Here is an 18,572-nt window from a genome sequence, read left to right as displayed (position 1 = left end):
GTGCAACCAACAGTGCTGCTTATTTGTGGGGTGATACCTTAATAAAGACCGCTGGAATCCCTTGTTAGAGCCCACAGCAGTCCACGATCCATGGAGACTCCAATCGTGGAGCTGGGGCCTATCCTGGAATTTCAGACAGGTGCACACACTCCTCATCAAAAAGAGGACTGGGTTTGAGCACCAACTCATAAAAAAGTACTGGCCTATGGCTGAAGTGTGTCACTTTTCACAGCAGCACTCAACAAGAACTGGGACAATTAAATAGCAAGTTTTCATGGGGACCTTGTTGCTGCTTTAGATTCTTATAAATATAAGGGGGAAAGGAGAACCTTTGGTTTAATATATAATTGACAAATAAAATGCTTTCTGTAGAAATGGTGGATGGAAAATCAAGGGTGGGCAGACAATCTTAAAAGTGAAGAAGGCCACAAGAACAAGTGGATTTTTTTTCTTTTTTTTTTCTCTTTTTTTTTTTTTTTTTTTTTTTGTAAAAACAGAAAAGAAAGGAAAACATGTAGTTTTTGAGCTCTAAAGAACCTGATTGTAACATTATTGTTGTCCTTTCTCTGGGCAATACGGGTGTAAGGTGTATCCCTGGAATTGCATCCTTCTGTGGGAACTTCCTTTAATACTTGTTTAATACTTGTTTCACAGAATGCAGCCTTATACAGAGACAGACTAATTCCCTTTGTTTCATTTGTTTTTCAGCATTTTGTGTATGAGTGAAAAGTCTTCTTGGATAATTAAGACTGTGTCTAAAATCACAGTTACAGTATGCTGATCTATAAGGAAACTCAGGTACTGATGCTTAACTATAAAAAATAAGATAAAACAATATTTAACCCATATTTTACTAAGTTTATTACACACCATAATATTTACAAAGTTAAATGTTAACTGTAAAGTTTCTATTGTGTTTTTTTATTATTATTTTATTTTTGTTTTTTAAAGAACTATGCCCTGCATTTAATAACCCTACAGCAAATACAGGTCATTAACTGAGTCTGTGTGACTGCATTAGGAAACAGGCAGTACTCTTGTGTTACAACAAAACAGTTTATTTGTGATCAGTGTTTTATATTCTATACATCCTTCACAAATTTAATTTTACATAATCGGATACTTCATTTAAAACGTAAGATTTAAGCTTCTAGTTCTTCCCTATAACAGAAGGCTGGTATAAGTTATTTGAAAATGAGGTAACATTTCACAGAACATTTTTTTCAAGTTTTAGAGAACTAAATTTGCATTTTGTTAAAATCAAAAAGTAGGAAAAAGATGTTTCTTTACAAATGACTTTGCTCAAGTATGTGTTCAAAGAAAACAGGATAAAAAGGCTTTTTTTCTTCTAACATTCTGTACTGTACTGTGTTGTTCAATCAATAGGAATTAGCTTCTGCCATTTGCTAAAAGAATGAGTAGTGGGGAACGGGGTAAGTTGGGAATTTCATAACTGGTAACAGAACCATTCTCTTGGGTAAACCTACAGAGAGAAGAAAGGGAGAGGACTCCAAATAAGTTCAGCAATCCAAGAAAGTCAGATAAGAGCTTACAGTAATGTTCTCATTAACCTTTTCCAGATCAGTCAGTCAATGTGATGTCAGGGTGCAGAGTCCCATAAACAGTAACGCTTCACCACTTTGCACTATTTCAGACAGATGGTTATAGCTTAAAGTCTGCTTTATTTTTGTCCTGGTGTTTGGTAAAATTAAGTAAGTGATATTCTCAAAAGCAGAGTGTGTATTTGGACTTGAAGCTCTATTTCATAATCTTTATGGTAATTAATCTCTACTAGTTTGTTCTACATTGAGGTAATTTCACAGGCCAGTTGCAATTGCAGATATTCTAGACAGGCACTGCTGTGCATAAAATACAACTCACAGGGAAACTGTTCAGCAGTTTTGATCAGCATCCAGGTAGGTCAGCCAAAAATCAAGCACCTACAGTAAATTCTGCATCTGCTTCCTTATTCTGCACTTCCTCTCCTGTGTTGAAGTAGTAAATCTGGAAAGATTGACATCTGCCTGATTTCATTATTATTTTAGAGTTCTTGTGGCCTCACAAACTTCTGCATAATTAAACGTTTGTTTGTTTTTTTAATCTTGCCTATTTAAATTCTAGTATTTAACCTATGTATCCATTTAGAAATCACAAAGCAGCAACAGCAGGTATTCCAGAGCACCAGATGATCAAAGTGAAGTTTCCCAACATGCAACAGCTTACAAAGGCAAAGAGACATGTTTACCTTACAGCCAAAAAGCATTATCCCAGAACTTTGCATCACAATCATAAGACATTAAGAACAGAAACTCTTTATGTGAAAAATGGGGGCATCCAATTTCACAATGCTTTGAAGTCAGTGATATGTCACATATATACACCTAAGTGCTTAAAATCCAGCTCACAAAATAGGCATAATGAGAAAAAAATCCCATACCAGAAGGACTGAATGAAAAAAGCAAGAAAAAAAAAGCTTCAGGGAAACTTGGTAACAGTTGTATTCCTGCCTTCAGCAGGGAAAGGATTCCTCATGTCACAATGTGTCACTGCTTGTAAAAACACAGACATGCAGATACCAGTAATCCTAGTTATACTCTGAGACTGTTGCTTGAAAAGAACCAAGGGAGTTTTTAAAAAATCCATACCCCAAACTAAATTCCCTTTCATTTTTCTCTGAGAAAACTTGTTGCTGTTCCTTGTGTGATGCACCACAAAGGACAACATTCCATGGGACAGCCCTGCTGGCAGCTGCCCTTCTGTCAGAGGACAGGGCCAGTCAGCAGGTGTAAAACTAGAGAGGTTTTACTCTCCAGTAAAACCAGTTCTTCAATTCTGTGGGAGAATTCCACACTGAACACAGCCTGTGGGCCCATTCTCCCTCTCAGTACAGAACTGGACCAGCTGGTCCCAGTCAGGCAAAGCAAACATTTTCCATAAAGCAGCATTTTTGCCCTGCTAGAGCTCATACCTCTAGAAAAGTCATGTAATTGACATTTCAAAATATTTTTAACTTTTATAATGATATCAGGGGAGTTGGTATAGCCCAAGTTAGACAGATTTGGGAGGAATGACTTATTACAAATGCTAAAAAGCAGAAGTTTCCCATATGAAAAACTCCAGGCCTTGAAACATGCCAGTCATTTGATCAGCAGACTGTGACCAGCCCCTGCCAAAGGACAGGCTGGTGGGACTGGTCCTGGTGGGCTCACGTTGTGTGTGCCAGGACATATCACTGACTCCAAACTGCCCTGCTCCCATTGCCACATAAACCTCATTCAAAGTAACCAAAAGGGCCGGTTAGAGGAATGCATTGTTAGTCCAGCATAAAACAAGCCAGTGGGGAGGGAGAAGCCGAGTTAAGGAAAAACCTTCCATCACAGCTCTCTGGTTATCAGCTCATTTTACAATCTCCATGAAACCAGTGCTTTGCCAGCCTAATAGAACATGTTTCATAGTGAAAAGCATTGTGGCAAATGACCGTGTCCTGGCTGCCTCACAGACTGATTGCTACCAGCACTGACTACACAAAACCCATCCTGGTGTCCCAAGCAGTGGTGTTTTAGCCTGCAGGGGTGGGGGGTATTTGCCCATAGACTTCAAAGAGTTGACAGCATTAAGGGAGCTTTGTCCACAAGTCACTTACACTTGGGGACAAACATTTCACCAATGTTACTGTAATGCCATTTAGCTAAATCTGGGTCAGAGATGCTGAAATAGGCCCTTCGGTAGTCTTTGAATGGAGCACAGACTGGCTGTAAAAAGTAAGGGAACTACTTTGACTGGGTTCCAGTATGAAGGGAACAGGCAATTAGAACAAGCAGTCCTTCCACAGACCAGGCAAAGCAGAGGCAAAAAGCTACTCCAACCAAAAAAGAACCACAAGGTTATGGCATAAAAGTGGTGTTGTTGTCATGGTTTAAGAGCTTAAATCTCTTTGAATTTCTCCTTGGACTGCCACACTTGGACTGCCACAACAGTTTCTGCATAATTTCTAACGTGTTAATTACAGGGCTGTACGTACCGTAGGCTGGTGCCGCTGTGCTGTATCCATACGGTGCTCCATAGCCTGCAGGGAAACAGAGGAGGGAGGGGGTCATTCCCTGCCCTGCCTGTCAGTGTTTGCACACCTGCACACGGGCAGGGATCCTGTGCCTGAAGCTGGAGCACAGCAAAACCAAACTCACACCAATACATACAAATCTTGCTGAAAGCACTGCAGTGTTCCTATGCAGTGGCCAGAAGGACAAGCTGCCAGGGACTTTCTCAAGCCTCAGCATCAGAGAGTTAAAATTCCCTGTTTCATTTCCTCAGCATTTTCTTTTCCACTGAATCCCTCGAGTTTGCACTGTCAGAGCATGGAGCTGGCGTGACACAGATATCCCATATTTGCTTATGTTCTTCTTAAAACACAAATGCAGTCTATGCAGAGAACAGTCACTTTTCTAAATTTCCTTTAAAAAGAGAACAGTGGATGCCTGTGGCAGATGTCACGCCCCCCTTAGTAAAGCTCCTAGCTTTCTCTGCCATTTCTAACAGACAGAGTTCCACAGAAGACATGTGAACACCTCCACACAAACAGATTGTTTTTCCCCAGAGAGCAGAGTGTGACTCTGAAGTACTTGAGAGAAAAAGCAACACAGGTAACACCAGCATTGGTTTCTACATGTCAGTAGTTCATGAAGGCTTTACAGGATTTTTTTTTCTGGTGAGACTGCTGGTGTCACTCCAAAAAGTAAGAGATTTCTGAGAAGAATAGGAGATGGAGAGAAATAATCTGTGAAGGCCAAGGCCAGTAAAAGCTTAACTACAGCAACTGGGAAATTAAACTTATTTCTGGAATAATTCCACATTGGCAAGAGGCATGCCCCTGGCAGGTTAAAGTGTCTCTTAAATGACTCCTCAGGCAGACAGACAGTTCCAAAAACAATGTTAACAGCCATTAAAAATGGATTACTGGGGTTTAATATTTAAAATGACATGACCATACAGGAACAATGAAGAGGACATGCTGCCAATGGTGCCAGGCAGGAAGGCTCCCAAGCAACAGGGCTGTGCTATTAGCACGTGCGAGCTGCTGGAGGGTGTAATTAGAGCTCATGCTGTAATCTGAAAACTTGAGCATGAGGACTGGAAGAGTTATTTTTTGGAAGCTGCTGCTGGATTTGCTTTGACTAAGGCATCTTCAGCATCTCATTTCTTACAAATCTGTGGTTCTTATAACAAGTGAAAACAATGTCTGGATTCCTTTCTCTTGTCATCCACAAACCTCAGACATGCTGTAGAGTCACAAAGAAAATGCACTTTGAAAAGTAATTTGAGAATGGAGAAAGTGATCATTTCATGAACATTTTCTTGTGAAAATGTGAAATGGGAACCAGAAGCCCTTGAACTTCAGAAGCTGTTTCTGCTAATCAGAACAATGCAGTGCGGACGATGATTTCCCATCAGCCAGAGTATGAAAAGAAATTCTTTTATTTCTGGCCACCACAGAAGCTACTACTAGATGCTTCCAGGTGGAATTCATGTAGAGGGTTTTTGGGAGCTCAGGGACTCTTGAGCCTGCTGACTTAATGTTCACAAAGGATTCCTGGAAAAGGCACTCCTAATGCTAAATCAGCACATAATCCAGAAGGTTCTTAGGTAGGAAGAGAGCTTTGGGAATTGTGCCATGGCAGTGAACTGTGAAGACAAATCATAAAATAATAAAGCCAGGAAAGCCATTATGCCCATAACTGTGTGCTCTGTGCACACAGAGCTTTGAGCTGCACACTCATAAAGGATATACTCTGCCAGCTTTCCAGCTCTTTCATTTATTTAAACCCCCATGAAGCCTTCTGCTCCATGTCAGATGGTTAAAGGAATCACTTGCACAGGTGAATAACACACATGAAAAAGAACACCCCAGCAGACAAATACTAAACTGTCAGCTACAAGTGTGGTGCCTTACCTGGTGTTATGTATCCAGTAGCAGCAGCTGCCCCAACAAACGCCCCTCGTGTTAAAGCACCTCGTCCTCTGCCTCGAACAGCCTGGACTGCTGCAGAAACAGCTGTATTGACAACCCCTTTAGTCTGCCCAGAGTGACAAAAAATAGCAGTTCAGAGAGTGAGTGCTGCAGGAATACAAGGCCACCTGCATTAAATCATCCCCTTTGAGAGGGCTCTGTAAACATGCCTGATGTGCCAGGCTGGCTGAGCACAGACTGGAGAGTCTGTGCCAAAGGATGTGAGTGACAGGGACGCAGCGGGTCCCTGGCCCTGCCACTGCCTGCAGAGCCCAGCACGTTCCCTGTGCTCAGCCCTGGCAGTCCCTTCCCTCAGACTGTGCCTTATTTACCTCCGATTTGGGCATGAGTGAACATTGCTGGCTTCTGAGCCTCTCTCTGCTGCTCCTCCCTGCTGTCTTTCCCACTGTTTACAACTTCCTTCAACCTACAGCACTGGTTTTACATCTCCCTTACCCTCCTGAACCCACTTAACTGCAGCAGGGCCAGGATTTCACCCCCAAACAATCAGCTTGCAACACCACCAGCCTGTGTTAACGTGTTTACTAGAATGCTGCCTTCTGTATCAAAAACCAACCCAGACCTGGGATAATGGTCCAAAAAGCAAGTTACAGTTCTTACCTGAGGAAGAATCTTCTTTTTCTTGTTATTTGCTGCATTAGGCCCAGAAAACAGTTTTTCAAGTGCTGCTAATGCAGCACTTGCTTTTGCTACTTTCTTGTTTGGGCCTGCACCTCTGAACTTCTGCCCATCTACTTCTACCTGAAAATTAAGACATGAGTTTATGCCTAGTATTGATCCACAGGAACACCATGTTGCACCCACTCAGCTGACCCATAAAGAACTTCAGTAGGAAAAAACATCCTTAAGTGTTTTATGTGACAAATTTCTATTGATTATAGATTTGAAACTGCTAAAGGATATCAAGGTTATCCTGGGAACCAGTGTGTCACAGATACTGGGAATCTGGAAATCACAACTGCAACTCAAAGAGGACCGGTATATCTGTTGGATACTGGATTTAGCCCATACCCTAGAGTCTTCCTTGTCATGAAATTTTGGTCAGAATCCAGTTTTAATTCTCCCTGTATTTTCCTAAAGTAGAAAGGCTATTCCTTTCCCCAGCTGAATCATCACAGCAGCAAAGAGATACATAACCTGAGAAATCACCACCACCGATGTGCATTGCAAAAGGCAAAATAGCAAAAATGTGAGCTGCAGCAGCAAGTGACTCTGCTACACCGTTAATAACCCCTCCCCAGCTGCACCTCTGCCCCACTCACCTCCATCACAAAGCGCTTGTCGTGGCTTCCCCCTGTTTCGGAGATGAGCTCGTACTTCAGACCTCTTCTCTTTTCATTGAGCTCCATCACTGGGTTTTTGCCACTTGCTGTGAGTATGGGACCCTGAGTTCTTACCTAGAGAGACATGCAGGGTGTTACTTCAGAGCCTTTCTCTCTTCAAAAGGCAGCCAAACCTCTGCACACCTGTATCACAGGTAATGCTGCCCTGGCTGCAGCACAGCCTGCGATGCTGGCACAGCAAAGGGCAAGTCTCTAAAGAAGGGCAGGAGGACAAACAATGGTGCCACAGAAGTCACACACATCTATTTCTGTTGGTGAGGGTTGCTATCCTCATGGCCTGGTCTGGTGCCTGCACAAACTAAACACGACACCAACTGCACTTGGAATTGCAACCCTGGGAGAATCCGAAGCTGAAGGTGGGGCCATGGTGTCAAGTTCCTTGAAATTGAAGGCTTTCACACCGAAAGGAGAGACTGGCCTTCCCAGCCCTGCACACGTCTCTGCTATTCCACCTAATTATGTCCTGGCACTACCAAACTCAGACTGAAGAAATCTCATGCCCTGAGTCACCTGTTTTAGTAGAAATGTCTGTAACTGTTTGGAAAGGAAGGTAAAGCTGAGATCTCAGCACACCAGATCAGTCTGCAATAGAATTCTCTCAGCTATGGATAAAAACAGGGCAGTTCCATTAAAAATACTCCATTTGCATTTCCCTAGAAATTTCTCAGTGGACTAAATATGTACATGGTTTGAGTTATCCATAATTACACACTGTCTGGAAATTGTCTCCCAGCTGAAGAAATTTATGTTTTACCATTCTGACAAATAGAACAGAAAAAAAAAAAGATGAAACATGAAACCCCAATCCCCACACCTCTATCTTTTGTACTTTCAATGCAATCCTTACCTCTAGGGTAGCGGAGGTGTCAGCTGTGGAATTGCCAGTATTATTATTGCTTGAGATTGAAGACGTTGTTTCATTTTTACCTTCAGTATCTGATTTTTCATCAGAACTTACACACTCCACATCTGCATCAAAACCTGTTGGATACCCCATTGCTTGTAAAACCTACAACAAAGCCCCATGAAATGAACTGTGACAGAGGCAGCAGAACAGGAACAAATACAAAGCTGATCACAACACAACAAACAGTCCACCGTACACTTAAAAAATGCAGATTCCTTAGAATATTAGTTTTCTCCTATTTGAAATGGAGAGATCCATTTCAGCGGTTATCAGTAGGGAATACAATATCAATGGGAAAATAATTTCAGGTTTCCAAAAGTGGAATCAACACAAAGCAGAATTTTAGTCTCAAAGATACTCATGAGCATCATTCATCATCTCAAGAATTCCTTGTAAAGTAAGAAATCAAAGACACTGTTTAATAGCCTTATAAGGAAATAATTTTGTGCATGATTTCCCCCTGTGTCTATGGACAGATCAAGAGACAGACTGCGGGGCAAACGTGACAAACAGTTTTGTGAGAATTCAAGCCTTGTACAAGATGGTACTTCTGGAGCTCAGTTCCTTCAAAAACATCCTCCATGAGCAAGGCCAGCCTCTCCCTTAACCAGCTTCCTGATTGAGCTGCACAGAGCTACCACACATAGGGCAAGGGAAACTGAAAGGAACCTGAAAGTCTGCTGAAAATTTAGGGCCAAGATCAAAGTCTGCAAAAATGATTGTGTTCAAACCCTGAGCTGAGAACTGCCTGGGTAACCCCTGGCTCAGCTGCCATGCAGTTGGGGTAGATCTGGCTGTGTTTTCAGGGCTTCTGCATTTTAAAAAGGTCAGATTAGAAAGTGAAATCTCACATTATTCCCTCTTATAAGACTGGAAGGCAGGGTCTTGGTCTGCTGAGAAGGGAAAGAAAGAAAGAGAAAAAAAACCCACACCACCCATTTCCTCTTGGCTTGAATTGTGGATGTTTTGATGTGTAAATCTAGAGAAAACAGAGCTGGGTCGGCACCAGCACAGATCTGGCTGACGCAGAGAGGTTCAAGGGCAGAGCAGTCAGAGTTTCAGAGTTTTTCAGAGCAAGTGGGTTTTTTGGGCTTTTTTTTTGTTGGGTTTTTTGTTGGTTTTTTTTGTTTTTTTTTTTTATTTTTAAACTGCAGAGAGGAAGGCAAAATAAAAGAATGAGGCAGAAGGTCTGGAAGGACACACATGCAGAGAGCTACTTTTCCTGAAGGAATAACACAGGCCCTGAGATGCTTCTGGACACTTTGAACTTGAAAGCACATAGGACAATAGGATTTTCAAAACTGAAATCAAAGGAAAGCAGAAGGTTGCCAGATGAAGATTTTAAAAAGGAAATTCTTGTTCAAAACAAAACGAGGCACAGAATGACAGATGGGCCTGTTCCTGTCAGAAGAGCAGTTCTATTAACAGGTGTTCTTTTGTAGACTCGTTTAGGTTGGGAAAGACCTTTAAGATCATTGAATCCAACCGTCCACTACCCCAGCCCTGCCACGCCCTCCACTGAGCCATGTCCCCAAGCACCACATCTGGTGGATGCTCACATTGAGCATTCCAGTCTGTCCTGCTGTCATGTAGAGCACCTACAGGAAGCAACAGCAGCTTGACCAGTCTCTGAATGATACCAGTGTCCTACTGGAAATTTGACTGGATAAATCATTGACATGGTTTACCCAGTACACAGAGGTACTCTTCAGGCACTGAGCACAGAACTCTATTTCCAGGAGCTCACAAGCCAGGAATGGACACAGAGAAAGAGGGGGAGAAAGAAGCAGCCACCAACATGCCACTTCCAAACCAACAGGAGGAAGGAGTAGAACAGAACACAACTAAACCCCTCCCATCCAGAATTTGACCACCACATTCAGGCCACTGCAAAGGAGCTGACCTGTAGAGCCCCGGGAATTTCTTCCCCCCTGCTAGCACAAAACCAGTGATGCTTTTTGAACCATGCCCAGCTGTCTTTAGAGCACAGAGTGAGCAGCTCAGCTTAATTTCTTTTTTTTTTTTTTAATTTTGAGCTTGCATATTATTAGCTCTAAGCACATTTCATACTCCATCCCAAGATCTTGGGTTAGCAGATTATTTCAGGCTGCCTTACCTTCACTGCCACATGGAGCTTGGCTGTTTTCTTAGAAGGTCCTGATGCTTCATAAGTCGTACCATCAACATCTACAGACATTGTGAAGACTGGGGCATGGACTGGACCAGACTGTGACAGCAGCTTATACTGAAGCCCTGGCCTGATTTGGTTCAGCCTCATCAGAGCATTCATGAGATCTATTGCTTTACTATCTAGTACTAGTACAAGAGAGTAGAAGGGGTGGGGGAAGGAGGGGAAAGGAAAATGAACAAAACAAGATGAACAGAAAAATGAAACAGTTTGCATTTCAGTGCCTTCTGTCTGTATCAAGGAGCAAAACCATCCCTCAGTCTCTCAAGAGGGTGAGGAGAGCCATAACACTGTTAAGTCATTAATAAGCCATTCTAATTCGGGGTAACAACTATAATGACCTGGTTTTATATTAACAACATTCTGCTGCAGCTAGCTGTATTCCTCCTGCCTGCTGTAAAAGGAGTAACAAGTTTTATAACTAATGGGGAACCACATCCAGAACTGGCATCCAAGTAGCACAATGAAAATAGTCCCCAGAATGACTGGATCCCAGAATGACTGGATCCCAGCAATGCCAAGAGATTTCTAGCCTGTGCATATGTGCAACATTAATGTTTTGCAGATTACACATCTTATTTTCCTTGTAGGAAATCTTGAGAGACCAACACCTAACTCAGGAAAGGGAAGAGTGAAGAGAGTGCAATCTTCACTCAGCAAAGTCACTGCAGTACTTTAAAAAGACCCCACAATACAGGGATGTTACCATTAAAATACCTCAGCTGCTTGGGCAACTTCAGTTCTGGTGTAACTTGATGGGTAATCCCATTTAAAAATGCAAATCATTCAGTTAGTAAAGCATGTCAGGGGAAATTCAGATGCACAGAGATGTGTTTGACATTCTGAATGCGGGGTGATAGAGACAACAATTTTGTTCCAAAGACTTTTTCACATGCTCTACCACACCAACACAGAGAACCCTTTAAAGCAGCTCCCCCGTACAATAGATCTTTGAAAACAGAGTGGAGAAGTGCTACACTTACTTTTCCTCAGATTACGCTTCATCTTTTTATTTGGATCTTTATCATCCCCAACACTGTCTTCAAACGGTCTCTTCAGAGCAGATGAGCCTGTACCTAGGGTATAAAGTTCCTTGTAATGTGGATATGCCATTAGGAAAACACGATCCCACAGCAGGAGTCTGATTAGTCCCACACTGTTCCTTGCTTGTTTATAAAGAACAGAACTCATCCATCAGTCACAGCTTTCTTATTGCTACATGAAAGCCAATACTGGTTTACTGCTCACTCTACCAGGCCAGGCAGGATCTCTGTGTCCAATACCAGGTGTGGAGTAAGGACTGCAAACCTGCAGTGCTGTTTTCCACATTTAGTCTAAGCAAGACCTCCAACAGTATTGTTTTTACAAAAAAATATACATGGAATTTTTTTTTATTAGAAATATTTTGTTTTCTAGGAAGAAATTTTGAGTAATTCTTACTTTGGACATTCATTATATGCTTTTTGACATGTCTGCAATCTCTCCTCGGCAGCATAAGAATCAAACATTTCTGCTCATTGGATGCCAAGGGATTTTGTGCTTAAAGATAATCATCAGCTATATTATGGCTGTTCTGCCTCTCATCTCCTGGTATTTCTAGAGACCAGAACTTCCAGATTTTATTCTCACAATGAAATATTTTTTTAAAAAAATCACCCCACATATAACAAAGAAAAGCTTCTACTTCATATTCACAGCACATAATTCAAAACTTCACCCATTCTAAATTAACTCCTAGTTTACTAACCAATTAGTGACTTTTGGAACAAATAATACCTACCTTCTTTGTCAGTTACTGACCAGGAATATTTCTGAAATGACTTATTTGATGGGAGGGGATCCATTTCCAAAACTTTATAGATCTGCCCAAAGGCTGATAATCTGAGCGCGTGCTGAAAGGGACAGTAGACACACATATTAATCACAGCAGGATCTCACCTCAGTTGCTCAAGTGTTTTTTAGTAAGTCTTTAGACACAAAACTGCCTCTGTGGTTTTGACAGACAAGAAGACAGCTTTTACAGCTGGCCTCTGCAATAGCTGTGGAAAATGCTAATGTCTAAAAACATAAACCTCATGAATTTCTGTAACAGAGAGTGCAGGGCACACTGACAGGGAGCCCACCCAGGGGCTCTGTGCTGGGAGCAGAGGTGGGTGCACAGGCATCCCACTGCCTCTGCAAGGATAAGATTTCACACACATTTAACTCTTGCACTCCTGAACCATGGTTTAACCTTTCCAGGATAGTGCAGCACAAGAACTGTCAGGACTGCCATGAAAACAAGCCATCCTGGCAGAGAATAAATGGTGCTAGCGAGCTGGATTCCTCACTGTTGCAGCACACACAGAGTTCCCTACCTGAGCACTGTGTGTAATGGCTTCTTTTTGCTGAACTGTCATGTAAGACAAAGCGTCCGTGGGCTCGCGCTCGCAGGGGTCGTGCAGGCCCGGGCCCCCTGGCAGGGAGAGGAACGGGGATTACTGAGGGGAACGAGCAGCAGTGTGCAAACAGGGACAGACAGAGCAGCTGAGCCCAACTGCTGCACAGTGGGCAGCACCCCTTCTCCAGCAGGGAGTCATCCTTCACACAATGCAAACTGACCCGAGGTTTTATGCCCTTGCAGTGGCCACAGACCTTATCAGGGTAAACACTGCACATGGATGATAAGTGATAACATTAACTGAAATCAGTAGAAATGGAAGAAAACATAATTTGGACAGATATGTAGATTTCAAGGAATCTGTAAAAACCAGATAATCATTAAGTCTATTTACCTGCAACCCCTTAATGAGGTAGAGTTTAATTTATAACCAATCTAACTTCTCCTGCAGTGGCAGGAGTATCATTCACACAGTTACCACTATGCAAAATCCTTTCTTTTAATTTTGTATTTTAAATCAAAAAACATCAATTTCACTCCAAGGCAGGTTCAGAGTTCACAGCAGGTATTTCTCATGTAATCCTACAGCAACAGCTAAATGTTAAGGTGGGCTGACCATCCCTTTGTGTTCCTGGAGTTCATTTGGCCCCTTACCAGGAAGCAGAATTCCAGATGCCAAACACTCCATCACTCGTCGCAACGCTTCCCCAGCGCCCAAAGGTCTATTACAAGTACCTATAGATTTTTCACATATAAGCTCGAGTGGCTAGAAGACATTAAATTACAATTAGTATGGACACAAGGGTAACTGTGACTGAAAGTTAAAAATGTGGGGCAGAGGGGATGAACATTCACATCAGGACACTTTGCTTGTAATCCACTACAGGTCTTAGGGACAGAGACCTGCCCCAGAGGAGGCCATGTACTTGTGCAGGGCACATCTTTGTCCCCCCTGGTCTGAGTCACCTTTTGAGGACACCAACTGCTCTCCACTGTCTGCCCAAAAAGTCAAAAAGGAGGGGTCTCTAAAGTCAAGCCAGACAAATGTTCTCTCCTCTCAAAGGGTTTTCAGTTCCACACAACAGAAACACCACCTCTGCTGCCCTACAGAGTGTTCCTCTCCAGGCACGCAGAGCAAACCTGTCCCAGGAAAGGGCAACAGCTGCTGGCAGGAGTGGCATTGTCACGGGAGCAGGATAGTTTTGGAATACTAAACAAGAGGGCTGGAAGGCAACAAGTGTTAGTCTATTGCCAATCCTCCTGGATATGCGAGGCCCACAGCAGTGTGTCCCTTTCCATGGCAGCAGTGTCACAGACTTGAGAACTACTTGCCTTCTCTGCTCTACACAGGGAGCAGTTAATGGGGAGCAAAGGAACAGGGGTGGAAGGAAGAGTCTCATACAAGACTCTGCTTTCCCCAGTCCAGACACTGCTACAACTCTCGGGAGATCTGAGACATGACCTCAGCTCTTTCTGTACTTACCCAGCCTTTCAGCGGTGCCCATGTGGGGACTCTGTTGCACAAATCCCGCAGAATACGAAGAACAATTACACATGATTTTAGTCCATTTGCCCTGGCCTAAAACAAACAAAATGATTCCAATACACCTGCAAAAGCCTGGTCGTCAATTTTGCTTTTCTTTTTAAATGCACAGAGTCCTGGGATAAATTTTAAATTATTATTACTTAATACTTAATCAGCTTCATGCAAAATAAAAACACTTATATAAAAGTACACTTGAATTTAGAGAAACGTATAAAAAAGGCAGCGAAATGTCAAGATTGCTTTTGTAGCCTCATGACAACTCTGGACCAGCTGACTGTCTCCCTGTCACGTTTGCCCTTGCACAGTACAGCACTGGGTTGGAATTCTAGACCTTTGCTCTAGGAGGGACTAGTCAGAAATTAAAGAGGCATTAAAATTAAAACTATCTCAAATTAAACCTCGCAAGGCTACAATAACAACAAGGTAAGAACAAAGAGCCAACCTGAAACCATTTGGCGTGCCGCAGAGACGCCAAGGCCTCCAGGCATTTCTGCCTGTCCAATAAGTCCGGAGGATCTTTCATCGCAACATTATCTACTGGTAAAAATGGGATAAAAAGAGACAGATACAATTTGACCAAGGGGTTTCTGTCACAATACAAAAAGAGCGGCAGCATCTCAATGAGATAATAAGACTCCCAGAATTTAAGTGCACGGTGTTATTTAATTTAAACAAGCCATTAAAGATAGTAAATGTGCACATGTGCAACAGAAGCAAAGGCATTCACTCCTTGTAAAATAATAGTAATAATAAAGATGGCCACTGCTACAGACAATCTGGGATCTTATTAAAAATGTAGAACACATTTCAGGGCAGAAAATAGCTCTATAGCACTTTTCCTTTTTTTTTTTTTTTCTGTTGGGATGTATTGGGCTTTTTTTTCCTCTTCTTCTTTGTGACTTTTATTCCACAAAGGTGGCACAGAATTTCAAAGCTTCTTTGGACAAGAGGAAGATATTCTCAGGGGGTAATAAAAAAAAATTTAATAGGTAGAAAGTTAAATTACATCCATGCAATTATTGAGAATTCCAAAGAAAAACATTGAATATATTTGAAATATTACTGCATGAACAGTACTAGCCAGTATAATTCAATGAAAGAAATATACAGGAAATGCTAGTATGATACTTTAGTTTGATTCATCTTTCATATAACCAGAGCATATGAAAGAGTGGCTTTGGTAACTTCCAGGTCATTAATATATTTGAGAGGAAGTGCCCTCGTGTAAAAGCTTCCCAACAGCAACTGAAACCAACAGAGGAAATTCAAAGATGGATTTGAGAGACAAGACACTGATATTTTCTGTCCAGGTTTACACTTTTTTTGCCTTTCCCCGCTTTATCAACCAACTTGTAACAAACTGCTTTTAGCAGCCACATCCAATTCTACATTAAGGGGAATTCTCTATCAGTCCTTTCTTCTGTATTTATTTTATTTTAATCCAAGGGAGTTTGTAACATCCAGATTCTCTGGAAACTCTCTATAAATGACGGTTTCTACACTTCTGTGAAATCACATTACAAGATACTGGTTTTAGCTGATGAGAACAACTGGAACAACAAAATTAATCTATGCCTTAACTAAAGCCTTGAACATGACATTTTCCTATGAATATATAGTTACTCTTGACTTAAAAATAAATAATTTGGAAATGCACTCTTTTCATTATTCATAGTGGTTAATTCTCCAGGTCTTCAGAGACCTTTGCAGAGATGAATGAAATACTAAATCCGTTCCAAACGGAAAACTCTGCTAGATGAGCAAAATCAAGCAAGACATCTAAAATACCAGGACAATTTATGAAGAAAAAGTACCATCAGTTTGTTAGTGCCATCTCCAAGGACATTTTCATGGGTTCCATTGAATGGGATTGGCTGCATAAGCAATTGCATCTTTAGTGCTAAGGCTGCCTCTCCTAAGCCATTTCCTGGGAAGGTTACTCTGGTAAAAGTACTTGATGTTATGATGAATAAAAGAGCCCAAAGCACAAAAAAAACCCCACCAGTGTAAAACTGAACAGAACCAGTATCTTGTCTGACAGGTGATGGTTGCAGTTAACAACTGCTGACTCAAGTGCTATAAGCTTATTTTCTAACCCCTGTGAACTTCACAGCAGATATTTGCATTGTTTGTTATTGCCCTCATCAACAGCATTCCAGGATTGGGATTAATCACTCCTCTTGTCTGCTTTGCAAATCAGTGTCCAAATGAAAGCTGCAAAGTCTCAAAGCTCTGTCTTTCTTTGAGCATAAAAGGTCACTTTGGAACACAAGATTTGCTTCTAAATTTCCTTTGCAGTTTTGTTGTTTTCAGGAGTGACATTTGTGGCACAGGATTACTCAACATCCATCTGGGTAGTTCTCTGAGAAAACTTCACTGCAGACAATATAAACATCTGCTTAAAGCTCAAGTACTGTATCAAACAAGTACTGTCAATGAATGATCAGAATCTTATTTTAAAACGTTAGAAATGGCAAAGGTGACTGACTGCAAAATCATTTTTTTGCAACGAACTGAGGCTCAGTGTTGTATGAGGTTTTGCTAAAGAGTGCTGCAGCCATTGATAAAGTAAATTAATTTTTCATTTAAACCACAAATCAAACAGATACATGTCACCTGTCATTCAGGTGAACCAAAAACCTCCTAAGATGTGTTTCAGCAATTTAGAATAATGTATTTTCTTACAGGATTAAGACCATTTTCCAAGGCCTAATTTACAAATATCTTGGAGAATTTTGCCAATTGCTTGTTCAGCCCCAGTGTCCTGATGTTGCGGTCTGCCAACTTGCAGGTGCAAGATTCTATTAAACAGAAAGATGAAGAGAACAGGCAGTGAAGAGGGCGAGCAGCTTGCAGTGGGCTCCCTTCAGACCCCCTCGGGAGAATGGCATGTTTCTTCATGCTCTGCCAGTCAGGAAAGTGAGACCAAATCAAAATTTTCAAACGGGATTGCAAAGCTTTCCTTTTTTCCTTGTAGTTTTAACAAGGGCAGTGATCCAAGGAGTTTAGTAAAGAGTAAATTCTAAAGCCCTGACATTAGCTCACACTATGCAACGCAGAACCAATCCCTCAGGAATTCTCTCCCCACTGCTGTAGCATTCTCTTCACACAGGAGCTGCCAACTCCATTCATGTGAGCCGTACGAGGAGCCTTTTCTTCTCCAGAGAGGGGAGGGCAGTCTGGGGCTTGCTGCCCCTTCAGAGGCACTTGGCCCCTTGGGAGCATCATTGGCCATGTCCTGCTCCAGGAGCAACGGGACTTCAGCCCCACTTTGGTGAACCAGCTTGTTTGTAATTACATAATTTGTTGTTACTGTATGCTCAGTAACAACAACTGGTTTTCAGGATACAAGGTTCTGGTCTGGAAAGCTCAATTTATATTTGATGCTGTGACTAATTCAGTTTCTTAAGAAGTTTAAAATGTAAACTGATGCAAAATGCAGACAAATTTAGGTGCTTGACTTCTCAACATGAGAAAGCAGAGCTTTATGGGTAGCTGTTTGTGAGAAACACCAAAATGCACACACACACTGGGCCACTATTTATTTTTGCTAAGGAGCAGCAAAAACAAATAGGACAAACACCACATCTTAAACATGAACACTTTTTCAAAGAGGTGGGGACTGAAGAGAAATCCAGGAATGTTTTTCGATACATTCTGACATCAGGGCATGAAGGCACACACAGCATTCCTACAGAACAATGGGAGCACTGGTAACGAGGGCCGTTGGCCTGACCTGGGTTGTTAGAGGACAGATTAGTGCTAATCCCACCACAGAAACCTTGGTCAGTTTTCCGCAGGCTCAGGCAGTCTGGGCCTATCTTACATGGAAGATGAAAGGCAAGTTCAGCAGCACTTTGAGGTCCTTCAGTCAAAAGAATGCATGGAGCCAACTGACAGGTTTTTAAAACTGCATAGGAAGTCTATTTACATTTGCTTGACACTGTTCAGTGGTAGTGAAAAAATACAGCAGTGCTTTGGAGATCAAGGTGTTTTCACCAGTTTTCTCCAATTATTCTCCCTATTCACTAGACATGAAACTTTTTGGTCTGAATCTAAGTGATTCCAATCTAAATGGTTGGCAAGATTACAAAAAAAAAATGTATCCTTCCCAACTTACTTAGTGACATCTGCAAATTGCTCCATATACCTTGAAAAGGAATATGATAAATGTCTCTGTTCT

General features: G+C 41.8%; 2 protein-coding genes across 8 annotated transcripts in view; one reads left to right on the top strand and one right to left on the bottom strand.

Moving 5' to 3' along the window:
* The window catches only part of CRB2 (crumbs cell polarity complex component 2), a 112,304-nt gene that overhangs the window by 8,116 nt on the left and 85,616 nt on the right, over nucleotides 1-18,572 (top strand). The window contains exon 2 of the mRNA XM_053996065.1: nucleotides 709-798. The gene's annotated coding sequence lies outside the window, so the exon portion shown is untranslated. The remainder of the gene's footprint in view (nucleotides 1-708; nucleotides 799-18,572) is intronic.
* Nucleotides 1-18,572, bottom strand: part of STRBP (spermatid perinuclear RNA binding protein) — a 59,074-nt gene that overhangs the window by 11,538 nt on the left and 28,964 nt on the right. For 2 of the 7 annotated variants that reach the window (XM_053996082.1, XM_053996083.1), the window contains exons 6-17: nucleotides 14,832-14,926; nucleotides 14,327-14,422; nucleotides 13,498-13,609; nucleotides 12,821-12,918; nucleotides 12,244-12,355; nucleotides 11,447-11,539; nucleotides 10,392-10,591; nucleotides 8,216-8,377; nucleotides 7,288-7,422; nucleotides 6,626-6,766; nucleotides 5,948-6,071; nucleotides 4,022-4,066 (exon numbers count right to left, since the gene is read on the bottom strand). In XM_053996082.1, coding sequence (XP_053852057.1) covers nucleotides 4,022-4,066; nucleotides 5,948-6,071; nucleotides 6,626-6,766; nucleotides 7,288-7,422; nucleotides 8,216-8,377; nucleotides 10,392-10,591; nucleotides 11,447-11,539; nucleotides 12,244-12,355; nucleotides 12,821-12,918; nucleotides 13,498-13,609; nucleotides 14,327-14,422; nucleotides 14,832-14,926 — 1,413 coding nt within the window. The other 5 variants (XM_053996078.1, XM_053996079.1, XM_053996080.1 and 2 more) reach the window with 5 other exon arrangements.

Source organism: Vidua macroura, chromosome 21 (assembly GCF_024509145.1).
Source record: "Vidua macroura isolate BioBank_ID:100142 chromosome 21, ASM2450914v1, whole genome shotgun sequence".
NCBI lineage: Eukaryota > Metazoa > Chordata > Aves > Passeriformes > Viduidae > Vidua > Vidua macroura.
Note: the sequence above shows the minus strand (reverse complement) of the source record. Positions and strands in the feature narration are given on the sequence as shown.